Source organism: Arvicanthis niloticus, chromosome 9, assembly GCF_011762505.2.
Source record: "Arvicanthis niloticus isolate mArvNil1 chromosome 9, mArvNil1.pat.X, whole genome shotgun sequence".
Classification (NCBI taxonomy): Eukaryota; Metazoa; Chordata; class Mammalia; order Rodentia; family Muridae; genus Arvicanthis; species Arvicanthis niloticus.
Window position 1 is genome coordinate 73,574,166 of NC_047666.1, and position 14,801 is coordinate 73,588,966.

The 14,801-nt window shown below is 45.8% G+C and overlaps 1 protein-coding gene across 2 annotated transcripts in view; it reads right to left on the reverse strand.

Moving 5' to 3' along the window:
- Positions 1 to 461: 461 nt before the first annotated feature.
- Positions 462 to 14,801, reverse strand: part of Gucy2c (guanylate cyclase 2C) — an 80,293-nt gene continuing 65,953 nt past the window's right edge. For both annotated transcript variants that reach the window (XM_076940696.1, XM_034511990.2), the window contains exons 22-27: positions 13,754 to 13,946; positions 12,390 to 12,564; positions 8,622 to 8,720; positions 7,104 to 7,198; positions 3,674 to 3,750; positions 462 to 1,218 (exon numbers count right to left, since the gene is read on the reverse strand). In XM_076940696.1, the coding sequence (XP_076796811.1) occupies positions 1,044 to 1,218; positions 3,674 to 3,750; positions 7,104 to 7,198; positions 8,622 to 8,720; positions 12,390 to 12,564; positions 13,754 to 13,946 (814 nt within the window). In that variant the 3' untranslated portion in view covers positions 462 to 1,043. The remainder of the gene's footprint in view (positions 1,219 to 3,673; positions 3,751 to 7,103; positions 7,199 to 8,621; positions 8,721 to 12,389; positions 12,565 to 13,753; positions 13,947 to 14,801) is intronic.

The following is a 14,801-nucleotide window of genomic DNA, read 5'->3' on the forward strand; positions in this document are numbered from 1 at the left end:
TTACGATAATATATACATATATATATATATAAAGAGAGAGAGCGAGAGAGCACACATGTGGTATGTAAGTATGTATAAACTGTAATATATACAGGGAGAGCTGTGTGTCACTTAAGGAAGGGGTTACACTGTCAGAAACAGCAGGTGCTTGGAGACACTGGTGACTTCCTAGATAGAACAGAGCCATGTAGGAATTGAACCTGTGTCTGGCCCCTCCTTAGGTCTCTGCCATGACAGGCTGTTGCATATTCACATTGCTAAGTTGGCAGGCCGAGGCAAAACCACAGTTTTAAATCAATAATCTCATGAGCACAGAGGATGCTACCAGCCTTCAAGGATCTGGCCCCTGACGAGCAATGCTAACCTTGCCTTATTCCTCCGTGGGACACTTAGTCTTTTCAGTAAGTAGGAGGTGAGGACTGGCGGCCTCAGGAAGAGGAGCAGGCCATAGAGACACATACTAGACTCTAAGTACTTTTATTTTTAATCTAATATTCAGCAAGTTTTCTACAAAAATCACTAGTTAAACATACTTTCTTGGAGATAAGCTACTAAACATACAATTCAGACAATTTAAAAAAAGTTCTCTCACATGTACAGAAGGAAGGAGCCAGTAAACAAAACAAAACCAGAGATGAAATTAGAACAAAACCCCGAGTTCTGCACAGCACAGCACACTCCTCTCTCCTTGATTCAGGTTGACGATCCATGAAGAACTGTGGGACATGGCTCTGGAGTACAGGGTCACCACACTGCCAGGAACACACATGGACAGTGTTAGAAGTTCAAGGACACCCACTGCTGAGCAGTGAGTTTGAGGCCAGTTTGGGACACTCGAGACTCGGTCCCAACTAAAACCAAACAAAACCAACCAACCAACCAAACCAAACCAAACCCAGAACACCCACATGACTTGAGAGGCTGGTTCTATGTTCCAGGCAGGACACTGAAGCTAGGCACTTGTGTGTGTTGTTGAGGTCTCTGGGAAATGCAGATTCAGGATATCGGAGGTTGCTACTGTCAGTTCTCAGACTTCACTTGGTCTAAAAATAGGTGCTATCGTGGTCTGAGTTGTTCAGCTGCATGTATTCCAAAAAGCCTTTCTTGTAGCTGGCCACCCGAGTGGGCCTCCGGCTCTTCATGCCCGAGGCCTGTCTTTTCTGTAAGGCGCTAACGATCATGTCTGAGAACTCAGTTTGCAGACGCTGTTGGTTCTCCCTGGAAAGTGCGTGGGAGAGAAAAATGGAACTAGTCAGCACGAGACCACAAGGAACGTGTCTTAGCTCCACAGGTTTAATTCCACCACTACCCAGCAGATGCCTATTCCGTGCTACACACAGGGAACGCAGGGGGTACAAAACCACCATTGTCTTTGGTGAGTCCAAAGAACTCTCTTCCCTTGCCACGTGTCCATGCCCAGTCAGCAAAATACATCACACACAGGAAGTGGATCTTTCTCTTTCAACGTGAAACATATTGCTAGAACTGGGGAACATGCTAGAAGAGCCACTGAGACCAAGCAAGAGGAGGTGAGGACTCCACCACGCAGCCCTGAAAATACACCAGTTCCCCACGTAGCTATGCATGTGAACATTGTCTGGAGAGGGCTCAGGATGGTAGGAGGTTTCCAAAGTTTAGAACAGATCTGGGCAGTCCTAGTTTGAAGCCACGCTTTCCAGGTTGACTCAGCAACTCTGATAGTTTGCCTTCTGTCTGCATGACAACGTCTCTTCTCCAGCAACAGCTGAGGGACTGAGGCCAGGAGACTTGCTAGCTAATGGGGCAGGACAACCTGAGTCACCTTCAGGACCAAAACCTGCTGGTTGGGTATGAAAATTTCCCCCTATGGCAGCAGAATGCGGACTCTAAGTTAAGACCTAAAACCATGGTCCTCTCCTCAGCAGACGGGAGGCAGGAGCAGCAGCTCTGAAAGCATCTTTGCTTCCAACATCTATTCTTGTTGTTGTTGTTTGTTTGTTTATCGTGTATGGGTGCTTTGCCTGCATGTGTGTCTTGCATCAATGTGTGCCTGGTGTCCAGGTGGCTAGGAAAGGGTCAGATCTCCTGGAATTGGAGTTACAGATGGTGGTTTGCTGCCATGTGCATCCTGGGAACCAAACCTGGGTCCATTAGACTCCGGTCTTATGAAAGAGCAGCTAGTGCTCTTAACCTCTGAGCCATTGCTCCAGCTCCATGCTCTGTCCTTGTAAGAACGAAGCAGGTACGATGTGAGCTCCAAGCTGCCTTTTGTTCTCAGGAGCAAGCCAGGAGCACAGCCCCAGCTCCCCCATGCTTCGTGAGCAGTATTTAACCAGCATTTCAGTAAGTGCAAGATGATGGGGCATTCTAGGAAGATGGTCAGAAGAGGCATTTTAGTTATTTTTATTTATGTGTATTTCTGTGTAGATATACATGTATAAAACATGTTAGTGGGTTCCTGTGGAAGCCAGAAACAAAATATCAGATCCCCTGGAGCTGGAGTTGCAGGTAGTTGTAACCTGATGTGGGTGTGGAGAAACAGACTCAGATCCGCTGGAGGAGCAGTAAGCATGCATTCTTAACTGCGGAGCCATCTCTCCAGCCCCAAGATTTATTTTATTTTTATTATGTGTGGATGGAGGTGGTGTGTGCGTGTGCGCATGCGTGCATCTCTGTGTGTCTGTGTGTGATGTACGTGCAGTAACCACAGAGTCCAGAAGAGGGCGTCACATCCCTCTTCTAGAGTTACAGAATCAGTGTGATGGAAACTGAACTCAGATCCTCTCATCACTGAGCTATCTCTTCAGCCCCGCCCCCTACCTTTGTTTTTGGAATGGTGTGTATGCAGCTTAGGCTGGTCCTCAAACTCACAGAGATGTACTTGCCTGAGTGCTGGGATCAAAAGTATGTGCCACCACACTGGCAAATCAAGTATATTTTAGTGGATATAAGCTGTTTAAAATATAACTAGGTGAAGATGCTGGTTTATAGCTTTATAAAGCCAGCATCTGGGAGACTGACCAAGACAGGGAGATTGAGAGGTGGAGGCCAGTTTGGGCGCTCTCTCTCTCTCTCTCTCTCTCTCTCTCTCTCTTCTCCCCACCCCTCTATGTGTGTGTGCACACATGTGTGTACATATGTATGTATGTATGTGTGTACATATTCCTGTATGTATGCACTCTATTTAACGTATTAGTCTATTATCTTGTGACTACATAATTGGGTCAACTAAAAAAAAATCACCCCTCAGAGGTCAGAAGGAAAAGGAGCCACTAAAACAAAATAAAGCCCAAATCAATGAAATAAGAACAAAATCTCCTCCAGTTCTAGAGTATTCCCCTTCCTCTTTCCCAGGGGAGCCTCCCTGGGACAATGGGACATGAGCGCCGAGGTGTGACTTCACTGAGAACACACACGTCTGACCTATGAGCGAGCATCAGTGCTCCGGAACAGCAGAGGCGGCGTGCTTTCTGTGTCTGAGTCTTAGGATGACACGGCCATCACGGACACTCCAGCTCAGCAGAGGGAGAAAGGAACATTCTAGACTTTCTCGTGTTTAGATCTCAGCTCACCCAAAGTGTCATTGCCACTCCCTGGCACTTGACATGCTGAGAACCTCTAAGTAGCATAAGTGCCAACAAGACTGGACCGAGATCTTCTGGCCCCTCTCCCTCCCTGCCATCCCGAGGCTTACACTGTCGGTGGGGTTGGCAGGCTGTACTCTTGGTCCTTCATCCCCGTCAGCCAGTAGGTGGTCTCTGTCCCTCTTCCCTAGTGACACAAAAGAGGAAGGTCCCATGAAGGCAGTGGGCACTGTTCTCACCCGCTGCCCCAAGAGGCACCCATCCCCCCCCCCCCCCCACTGCTCATCAGTGCCTCTATTCAAACATACATCTCCGTAAAATTTAGAAAAGTTTTTAAGAAGTCTCCTGCCGGGCTGGCTTTTTTCCTTTTTCTTTACTCTCTTCTTCTGTTTTATTTTAAATTAATAATTAATTAATCAATTGATTAATTTGAGACAAGGTCCCATACTATGATGCAGGCAGGTCTGGAGCTCTTCATGTAACCCAGGTTGCTGCAAGCTCACAGCAATTCTCCTGCCTCAGACACTGAGTTCTGGGATTTTAGGCATGAGCCTCCATGCTCATCCAGACTGGCTGTTTTCAAAATAAAACTTGCTTGCTTGCCCAAAAGATATTTCAGGTTACAGTACAGCCACATTTTAAGAAGAACATCTTTTTTTGTTTGTTTGTTTTTGTTTTTTGTTTTTTGTTTTTTGAGACAGGGTTTCTCTGTGTAGCCCTGGCTGTCCTGGAACTCACTCTGTAGACCAGGCTGGCCTCGAACTCAGAAATCTGCCTGCCTCTGCCTCCCAAGTGCTGGAATTAAAGGCGTGCACCACCACTGCCTAGCTTAAGAAGCCCATCTTATAAAGGATGAAAGTCAAGCCTGAGGAGGCAGCTCTTTTGGAAAGTGCTTTCTGGGAGAGCATGGGGCCCAAGTTCAGATCACCAGCACCCCAGTACAAAGTGGGGTACAGCAGCATAGGTCTGTGTCCCACATACTGGAAAGCAGAGACAAGAGGATCTCCAGGGCTCACTGGCAAGCCAGTCCAAACCGGTCAGCTGCAAGGTTAGTGGGAGACCCTGCCTCAGAATGATGAGGACATGAGGACGGCAAGACAGCTCATGGGTTACAGCCACAAAAGCTTGGCAGTCTGAGTTTCATCCTTGGACACACATAAGGTGGGAAGAGAGACAACAGGCTCCACAAAGGTGTCCTCAAGGGTGTGTGTACACACACACACACAATAAAATATAAAACTTCAAGAGTTTAAAGGAACTTAAAGGTTTAAAGGAATTGAAGAAAACAACCAGTGTTGACATCTGGCTTCTATGCATCACACACACACACAAACATACTCAACACATACATACACACATGAACATATTCAATACACACATACACACATGAACATACTCAACACACACATACACACACAGATGTGAACATACTCAACACACACATACACACATAAACATACTCAACACACATATACACACGGACATACTCAACACACACACACACAAGTAAATAAGTACATTTTAAGAAAGGAAGAAATCCACTCACAGTTCTGCTAACAAATATAACCGGTTTCTATTGCCCATGTTTTCTTTGTTTTAATTAGTGTGTGTGTGTGTGTGTATGTGTGTGTGTGACTAAGACAACACACATGTGCTGGACAGAGGACAACTATCAGGAGTTGGTCCTCTCCTCCCATGTGGGGTGACACTCAGGTGCTCAGACTTGACAGTAAGGACCATCTCTCTCCAGTCCTGTGTTTTCTTTTAACCTTTTATGGGGGCAGTTTTGAGACAAAATTGTTGCCACAGTTTCATTATGGTGGTGTGTAATTATAAATATATGTGCCATAATAAGCCCCCGGAAGTGACATTCGTTTGGCTCATGGTGGGTGGGGTTATGCAGTGAATGGAAACTTACAAGAAACTTTACTTTTGCTAAGGTTTCATCTGGGGAGATCAGATGCATATAAATTAAATGAGTATCCATGAATCTACATTTTTACAAGACTATGAGCAGCATTTTAGGGGAATGATCTTGGTTTAGTAAACGTGTTTGTGGAAGACTCAAAAACTTAGTGTTATCACACAATTTTGCTTAAAAGGAGATGTTTGCCAAGTTGCAGCTACAATGTACATGCCGTAGAATGTATAGCTCCTGGAGACGAAAATACATATGGTCAGTTGCTGGCTTTAGATCAGTTTTACAAAAATTGTGATAATTTTCAAATACACCTGAAGGATGGCTGAGGACAGCTGGTGGCTTCACAGGGCAGCTGGTTTAAATGTGAGAAGCATGTGGGGGACATGGCTCAGAAGTTAAAGTGCTGAGCACATAGGTGGGTGTCCACCCTCCCCGTAACTCCAGCCTCAGAAGGCAGAGACAGGGAACCCCCAGGCCAGCCTGGCTATCCAGCCTAGCCGTATCAGACAACTCCAGATCCAGATCTGAAAGAGACTCTGCTTCAAAGAACATAGGAGAACCCTGATATCCAGGCCTCTACACTGCAAGTGCACAGGCTTGTAAGTGTGCACTCCTATATGCACATGTATCAAGCACACATGCACAAGAGCAAAAAAGCAAGACACAGCATGGAAAACCTATAGCCATGATCCTCAAACATCTATGTGTCACAACATCAGAGTGCTCATCCAAAGGACAGGTGCCTGGTTGTTCCCTTAGAGTCTCAGGAGGCCAGGCAGCATATCTAGACACCTGCAGTTTAACAAGTACTCAGGGGTGAGGAGTGTGAGTCCACATCTTGGTACCCCCTGGTCCAGAGCCTCATAATGATAAAAGCAACTGTGGAGAGAAAGCTATATCCAAAAGTGAGATGTTTAGACTTTAGTGAATTCTGACCAGTTTGAGCTCTTGGGTCAGGAGGAGGACCTGGGGACAGATGGTGCATATATGTGGAGGGGATAGATGGTGCATATATGTGGACGGATGGTTCATGTATGTGGAAGAAATGGTACCAGTGTTCTGTTGTCGCTGGTGTTGTTATATAGTTTAAAATTACTTTTAGGTTCATTTATTTTACTTTATTTGTATGAGTGGTTTGCCTGTATGTATGTATGTATTTTTACTGTATGTATGCAGTATCCATGGAGACCAAGAGAGGGTGTCAGATCCCTTATAACTGAAGTTAAAAATGGTTGTGGCCCAGTGTGTGGGTGCTGGGAACTGAACCTGGGTCCTCTGCAAGAGCAGCAAGTGCTTTTGACCTCTGAGCCGCCTCTCCAGCCTGGCAGCAATGCTTTGTGGCCTTTTAGCCCCAGCACGGAACAGCTCAAGGGCTTGTGGGAGTACAGGGCAGTTCTGAGTTCACATGGGCAGAGGCTCTTTCTCTCGGGATGGTGGAGCTCCCTGCAGGGAGGGCAGAAAAAGATTCTTCAGCTTCATCTTTTCTGACTTTCTTGGTGGAGGGTGTCATGTGGCCCACGTGTGTCTGAGTGCATGCCCACACATGTCTGCAGTATCCACACGTGTCTGCAGCATCCACACATGTCTGCAGCATCCACACGTGTCTGCAGCATCCCTACCTTTAAGTACGTTTCTCCCCTCACTTCATACAGGAACTGGCAATCCGTTCTCTTCAGGATGGCTATGGTGGAGCTGCTCATGTGAATCCTCAAGGCTGGAAACACAAACCAGATCAGTGAAAATCTCCCCGTGTCGACACACGACATGGCCACGTTTGCTTCTCTCTGATTCGAGATGTCAGTGGCACCCTAAGAAACTAGTGCCCATCACGGAGAAATGCACACAGCCGTTTTAGTGAATGGATCTTTTAAAACAGTACCAGTGGATGAGAAAACACTGCCCATGTAGGAAGACTGGTCTGGCACTGTTTTTTTAGGGTCCTTCCTGAATGCTGGCACTCTCCAACTTTTGTCCACTGAGTCTCATTCAAGCTCAGAGTGGGAACCTTTGGACCTGGCTTTGGATGGAGCTTCCCCAGCTGAGCCTGGGGTGGAGCTTTGGCTGAGTGGTCTCCAGCATAAAGATCCAGTAAAGAGCTAAGGTGCTGTGGGCAAGGTGAGGATTTGGGCTCTGAGTTTTCTCAAGCTTTCCTCTTCGGAACCCCATATCCTTCTGAGAGACAGTTGATAAGGGATGCCTACCTAACAGCTCATTGCTGCATGCCCAACAGACATACCACAAGCCGTGACAGTGGTCAGAACGGTGGACACCGGTCATGGATCAGAGGACTGTCGAGTGCTCTGGACCAGTCCAGTCCTGTCCAGAAACCCTCCCAACGAGGTTGGTGTCTCGCCCCCCTGTTTATGTATTCACCTTTCCAAGGTCTTGAAAGATGGAACGACTTCCCCCAATTTATGCAGATGATGTGAGGACAGTTTTTTATTTTAATCTAAGTCTGCTGAAGACACACTTTAGTCTTCCTACAACATTTTGACTTTGTGGTAGATAATTCTTAGATCATGTCAGTCTAACTATCAAAACCTTGGTCCTGTGTCTTGTCAGCTTTTGAAACTTCATCTCTAAATATTTATTATTGTTATCACTATCACCAATATTAACTAATCACCCACTGCATGCAGTACACAGTGCCTCACTTTTGCTGGGCACATGCAAAATGTCCAAGACGGATTCAATCTGAAGAAAAGCCTGAAACCTTGTGCATTAATGAATTCCTAGATACTTTCTCTCCTAATATCAGCTTCTAGAAATCCCACGAAAACAGGAAAGATAAATCTGATCCAGGTGTCTGGTCCACATCTTTCCCATTGGATAACACAGTTTTTATAGATGTATGCTAAAATTCATGACTATCCCATCTAGAACATGCTAGATTTCATGGCATGTGGTCCCCAAATTCAGAAACAGTCTAAAAGTGAAGGAAAAAGACTGAAATAACCAACAGTTTACACAACAAAATTAGACATGGCATGTTAACACAGGCTCAAGTCTAGCCCCTGTGAAGGGTCCTTCTGCCTCTCTGACACTGTGTCTCAGCACTGTGCAGCGAGTTCTACAAGTGCATCTGCTGAAAGAGAGAATGTCTGTTCCCTAAGGAAAACAGCAATGCCCCTTCTTACGGAGGCCAGTGGATTCCATCCTAGAGGCAGTGTTGACGGTATCTCCAAACAGGCAGTAACGAGGCATCTTGATTCCCACAACGCCAGCAGCACAGGGGCCTGGAAGCAAGGAAGAGGAGCCATCATTGCACACTGAAGAATGGAGCTGTGACGGGTGAGCCTCTCTCATGGGCACAGGGCTGAATGAATACTTCAAGGCACGGAGACTTGGCTACACCCGTGATGCGATTCCTTTAATGAATGACTACAGGCTCTGGGTTTTTGTTGAGCAAAGAACACTTATATTTTTACAGAACAAGAATGCATTAGAGGTCCAGCTCACAAGATGCCAACATTTGAAGATCAAGAGCTCTCCAGAACAGCTCAGGTGACCCCATAGCTTGTCTGCTGTATCAAAGCACACACTCCTAAACTCTGGACTGCTAGAAAGAACCATAGACCCAAAGACAAAATTGCCCATGCTTGCTTGTGTTAACTTTATGGTGCTATTTCTAGGATTGGTGACCTAAAATGGAACACTCAGAAGAAAAGTATGTGGCTGAGTCTTCCATAAGCATCATGGCCATGCCAATGCTGCTGAATTTGGTCTGTGGCTCAAGGATGTTTCAACGTGCAGAACAGAAGCCAAGGCAAGAGCGTGCATTATAGCACCATGGGTGGGTGTTGTGGACATTTGTTTCTTAAGCATAAGCAGGTGTAGCAGGATGGTTTCCTGCTGCTGCTACATTGTTTGCAGTGGAGCTGATGGGGGAGGAGCTAATGTGGGAGGAGAGAAGAGAGAGAAGGAGAGGAAAGGGAAAAGGAAGAGGAGGAGCTAGAGAGAGGAGGAGACGAGCAGCCATGGAGAACTATGCATGGGTCCAGAGCAGTCCTGGGTAACAATTTATATCTTAAGGTTAGATATTGGGAAACAACTCTAATTGTGTGGGCATCTTGTTAATTGAGCATTTCCAAATATGTAAATATTAGATAAACTTTAAGCATTAAGAGTCTCATTTCTGGCTGGGCAGTGGTGGTGCAACCCTTTAATCCCAGCACTTGGGAGGCAGAGGCAGGTGGATTTCTGAGTTCGAGGCCAGCCTGGTCTACAGAGTGAGTTCCAGGACAGCCAGGACTACACAGAGAAGCCTTGTCAAAAAAATCAAAAACTCAAAACCAAACCAAACCAAACCAAACCAAACCAAACCAAACCAAAACAAAAAAGAGTCTCATTTCTACCAGGCACCGTAGTCATAGCGGGATGGTTTGGGCTCAGCCAAGCATTGTGGACAGCATGTCCACAATGACGATGCTGGTGTCTTGTGGGTGCCAGGGCCAGTGCTTCTGGCTGGCCTGAGCCACGGTCTTGGCCTCTGGCCTTTTCTAGTCAGGAAGATGACGGCTGCTTAAGAACATGCCGGACCGGGCGCCACTTTCTAAATATTGCCCATTACAAACAAGCATTGTGTTGATCAGAGCTGCTTCTGCTGCTTCATAGGAGGATCCTTAGACCCTCATTGGATATTCCAGCTCCTCACTCCCTCCTGTATCCCGCCACCAGCTGTGACTCTGCCCCAGTTGCATGTGGGCATCTCTGGGGAGATGCTATCATATGTATAAGGGAGGAGACCAACTGAAGATGATAAGTATATATATGACCAACTGCCAACTGAAGCAGGAATACCATCCATGCAGCTGTAGGGAGTTGTCATCCTTGAGACCTTTGAGTTATTTGAGGTCACTCAAACTCTTGTAAGTAAACCCAGCCAATGGCTCACTGGCCCACCAAATCAGGCTTGGGTGAGAGCACACTGGTTTGTTCTCTCACTGGTACCCTGATAGGTGTCCTATAGATGGTGTTCACATCGCCCCAGGAAAAGTTAATGCAACCATTGGAAAGAACTATCTTTGCATTGGGGTTTGCAGAGACAACTGGATGCCGAGTGAAATATTAATATAGAAACTGAAGATTGTATGAATACAGAAACTTCCAGCTAGAGGGAACTACTAGTTCTCTGTCTGGTTCCCCCACCACACATATGGATTTCCTTTTTTTGTTTGTATTTGAGACAAGGTCTCACTATGCAGCTCTATGTAGCTATCTTGGAACTCACTATGTCTACCAGGGTAGTTCAGACTTACAGAGATCACTTGCCTCTGATTCCTGAGTGCTGAGATTATGATTCGGTGTGTACTGCTCTCATAGAGGACCTGATAGGGTTCTAAGCCCTAAGTTTGGCAGCTTATAACTGCCTGTGACTCTAGCTCCAAGAGATCTGACACCTGCTTCTAGTAGCCACAGGCATGTGCACTCACGACACACACCTACACACAAACATGTCCATCACCATCATCAACCATAAAGCATAGGGTTTCCTAACAGTGAAGATTAAAATAAACCAAAAACAGTTCAAAATACCGAATTTTACATGAGTCTTAAACTCCTCATTTTCAGATTTGATACAAGACAAAACAGACAAACAATGCTAACAAGAACACAGAAGAGATGGAATAGAGGAGACCTGTGTATGTATGCTTGCATGTGTGTATGCGTGTGAATGTGTGAGGAAAGGCAAGATGATGTGTCATGCAAAGTATTAAGTAAGGATGATTTAAAATTCTCACCTTATATATTCATTGTACATCCACCCATCCCCCACCCTCCACCTTCCATCCTCAGAGAGGCTGAAGACAGTACAACATAGAGCTTTAACCAGTCAGTTGCTTTCTGTCTCTCCTCTCCTCTCCTCTCCTCTCCTCTCCTCTCCTCTCCTCTCCTCTCCTCTCCTCTCCTCTCCTCTCCTCTCCTCTCCTCCCCTCCCCTCCCCTCCCCTCCCCTCCCCTCCCCCCTCCCCCCTCCCCCTCCCCCCCCTCCCCCTCCCCCCTCCCCCTCCCCCTCCTCTGGCTCATTCATTCAGATGGCCTCACCCGTGATGCTCCTGACTTGGCTTTGGAGGTACTAGGATTCCAAGCAGGTATCACCCCATCAGGTTCACTTCTGTTCTCTGTAGATGCTACCTGTCCCCAGTGCCTGCTGGAGCACTTCCGTTCCAAAGGACACACTTTGTACATTGTTCTTTCTTACATACGTGTCATTAATTCTGTTTGGAGTTTTCCCTTCAGTGGGGCTATTAAACTTCCGTGTCTCCTAAGTGACCTATGTGCTTTCTGTAGCAGTGCTGTGGGGTGAGCATGTGTTAGAGACACTTGTTATTTCTCCTCTGAATCATGTATTTTTAGATACTATTTTTTTTCTTCTTAAAAAAAGATTGTATGTTTCATTACATGTACATGTCCGTCTGTCTGTGGGTAGGTGTACATGATGAGTGTACATGCTGGAGGAGACCAGAAGAGCATCCTATCTCCTGGAGCTGGAGTTACAGGTGTTGTAACTGCCTGTCATGGGTGCCGGGAACTAGGCTCCAGGTGTGCTACACTGTCTTGACCATTCAGCCGTCTCTCCAGCCCCAGGATTGTAACAGTTTAATGGAACACGAACAGGAGTTGGGACTGTGTGTGGGAAGGTAATAGTGAGAATAGACTGTGATGATTTAAGGGCAGTCCAGAACATCTTGTTTTCCTGGGTGGTCAGTGCTTATCCATCCTGGAATTAACATGCTATCCACGGTGTTATTTCAGGTGTAATCTAGGGGCTGGGTTGAAATGTTTCAGGATATATAATGGGCTCCACATTTGACACACAGGTTAAGAATAAGCTTTAGATGGAAAACTATGCCTTGTGTGTTCTGCTTTGAGCGGCCCCCTCTGCTAGGATGCCCAACTCCTTACCAGAATGAACTCCGATGCGAATCCACACTGGGAGGCCAGGGAGATGCTCCAGCTCAAAGGTCCCTATGAAGCTGAGGATGTCCAAGGCCATCTTGGAAATGTCCACTGCATGCCGGTTGCCATTTCTCATAGGCAGACCGCTGGCCACCACGTAGGCATCGCCGATGGTTTCTACCTGTGGAAACATGTTCTCATCAGTGGCTCTGCCTCGCGGGAGCCAGAATTGAACAGAACCCTTTACTGAATGCACATATGAGTAAGGATCCTGTTCACTCGTTCAGGGCCCATCCTATGACAATTTCTCCAGTTTTTTTTTTTCTTTCTTTCTTTTTATTCTTAGTAGTCTAGTTAACTGGATGACAAAACAACTACGGAAGATTTTAGCCATAAGGAAGAATTTTATAGTTAGATTGTGCAGATGAAGTGTCTACACATTGTAGACAATTCTGTAAGTAGTCAAGTAATCTGTTTATGGGCTGGGGACATGGCTAGGTGATTGAGGACACCTCCTGCTCTTGCAGAAGACCAGGGTGCACTCCTGTATTCACGCAGTGGCTCACACCCATTTGCAACTTCAGCTTCAGGGGATCAGATGTCCCTATGAGTACCAGCATGTAAGTGGTGCAGACAAGGAGGCATACACATGCCCATACACTTCACAATGAAAATTAAAACTAAATAGTGAAATAACATGACGGGTCCTATATAATTTTAGTCATAAACCAAGTTACCAGAATAAACCTTAGTGATTATCGTTTTCAACATAGTATTTTTCCAAGAGTAATTGTAGGTTCCTTCAAGAATAAAGCATTTTTATGGTCTTGTGAAGTATTTACTGTAACTCCACTCTTTGCACTTCATTTATGGTCAGCTTACATGCTGCCCACTGCTTTGCAGGGGATTTGAAACACTGTCATTCCAAATTTATCTGTGCTGTAATTTGTTCCTTCTGGGCTACTTCTTAAGGTAATTTTGGCATTTGACCTTTTAAAATTCTTCTACATCTCTGCTGTTTCAGCTTGGATTCAACCACCACATCAGTGAGTGTTAAAGATGTATGTATGTATGTATGTATGTATGTATGTATGTTTTTTACATGCATGTTTGTATGTGTCTGTGTGGGGGGTTGTGTTTGCAGAAACCAGAAGACGATAACAGATCCCTTGGCACTGGAGTTACCTGCAGTTCTGAGCTCCTATGACTTGGGTGCTAGAACTCAACGCAGGTAGAATAGGAAGCATTCTTAACCAGCCTCTCGTTATATGCTGAGTAGAAAGGACAGGTGTTATAACAGGGGCAACTGTGTCAGGCTCCGATGGCCTTGGGCCTCTCAACTGTCGCAGCCTGCGGGTTGGAGCAGGTACCTTGTAGACATCATGGTGGTCCACAATCTGGTCGAAGCTCTTGTAGATGTCGTTAAGCATGTCCACCACCTCCATGGGCGTGCTGTACTTGCAGATGGTGGTGAAGCCCACGATGTCACTGAAGTAGATTGTGACTTCTTCGTACAGCTCTGGCTCCACGACGCCTTTCTCCTTCAGTGACTTTACCACCAGCCTAGACGAGGGAGGGAGGAAATGACCTTTAACCTCAGTAGAGTTTCCTTGCCTTGCAGTTTAGACTGTAGTGACTGTCAATAGGATTGAAAAATAGGAGATTTCTTATGAATCTCAGCGAGTGTCTAGGAAGCAAAACCAATGGATTTCCTATGTGGTGTGTGTGACTCCACTGCCAATATGCATGTGTGTGTGTGTGTGTGTGTGTGTGTGTGTGTGTGCGTGTGTTATTTGAACTTGGATGAATACAAGCATTTTCAACCTTAACATAGGTTAGTAATATTCATAAACTCATAATTCGATCATCTTTATAACTCTAATGCCTATACACATTCATTGATAATCCATTTCAAACAAGCATAGCACCATATTCAGAAACTTCAGTTGATTGTATCACTGATATAAGAAATTGACCCTAAAGCTATGAGCACCACCCTCACCAAAGCCAGCAGTTCTGACCCTCTCAGATACTTAATGGTATTATGTAATATCACACCAGAGAAATGATACATTCAACATTAATTTTAATATACTTAAATGAGGATTTATTGGATATTTTGAACCAGATTCAGGTCCTTTAAAGAGCACAGTCAACCACTCCATAAGTAAGTTGCAACTACAGCAAAGGATGCCAAAGAGAAGTTGCCCAGAAACCCTCGCTGAAGGGATGGAAGGGCCAGGTTCTCAGAGCAAGTCCACCTGAGCTGACTGGGACTTCCTTTAGGGGACAAGGTGCCTTCCCCACGGAGGAAGGGTCCTGGGAACAGACTGGGGGTGGGGACTCTCTGCTGTTCTTGGGGTCATTTTGAAGGGAGTCTGAGCAGAATTATGGATGCCTCAGTATCAGAGCCTAGAT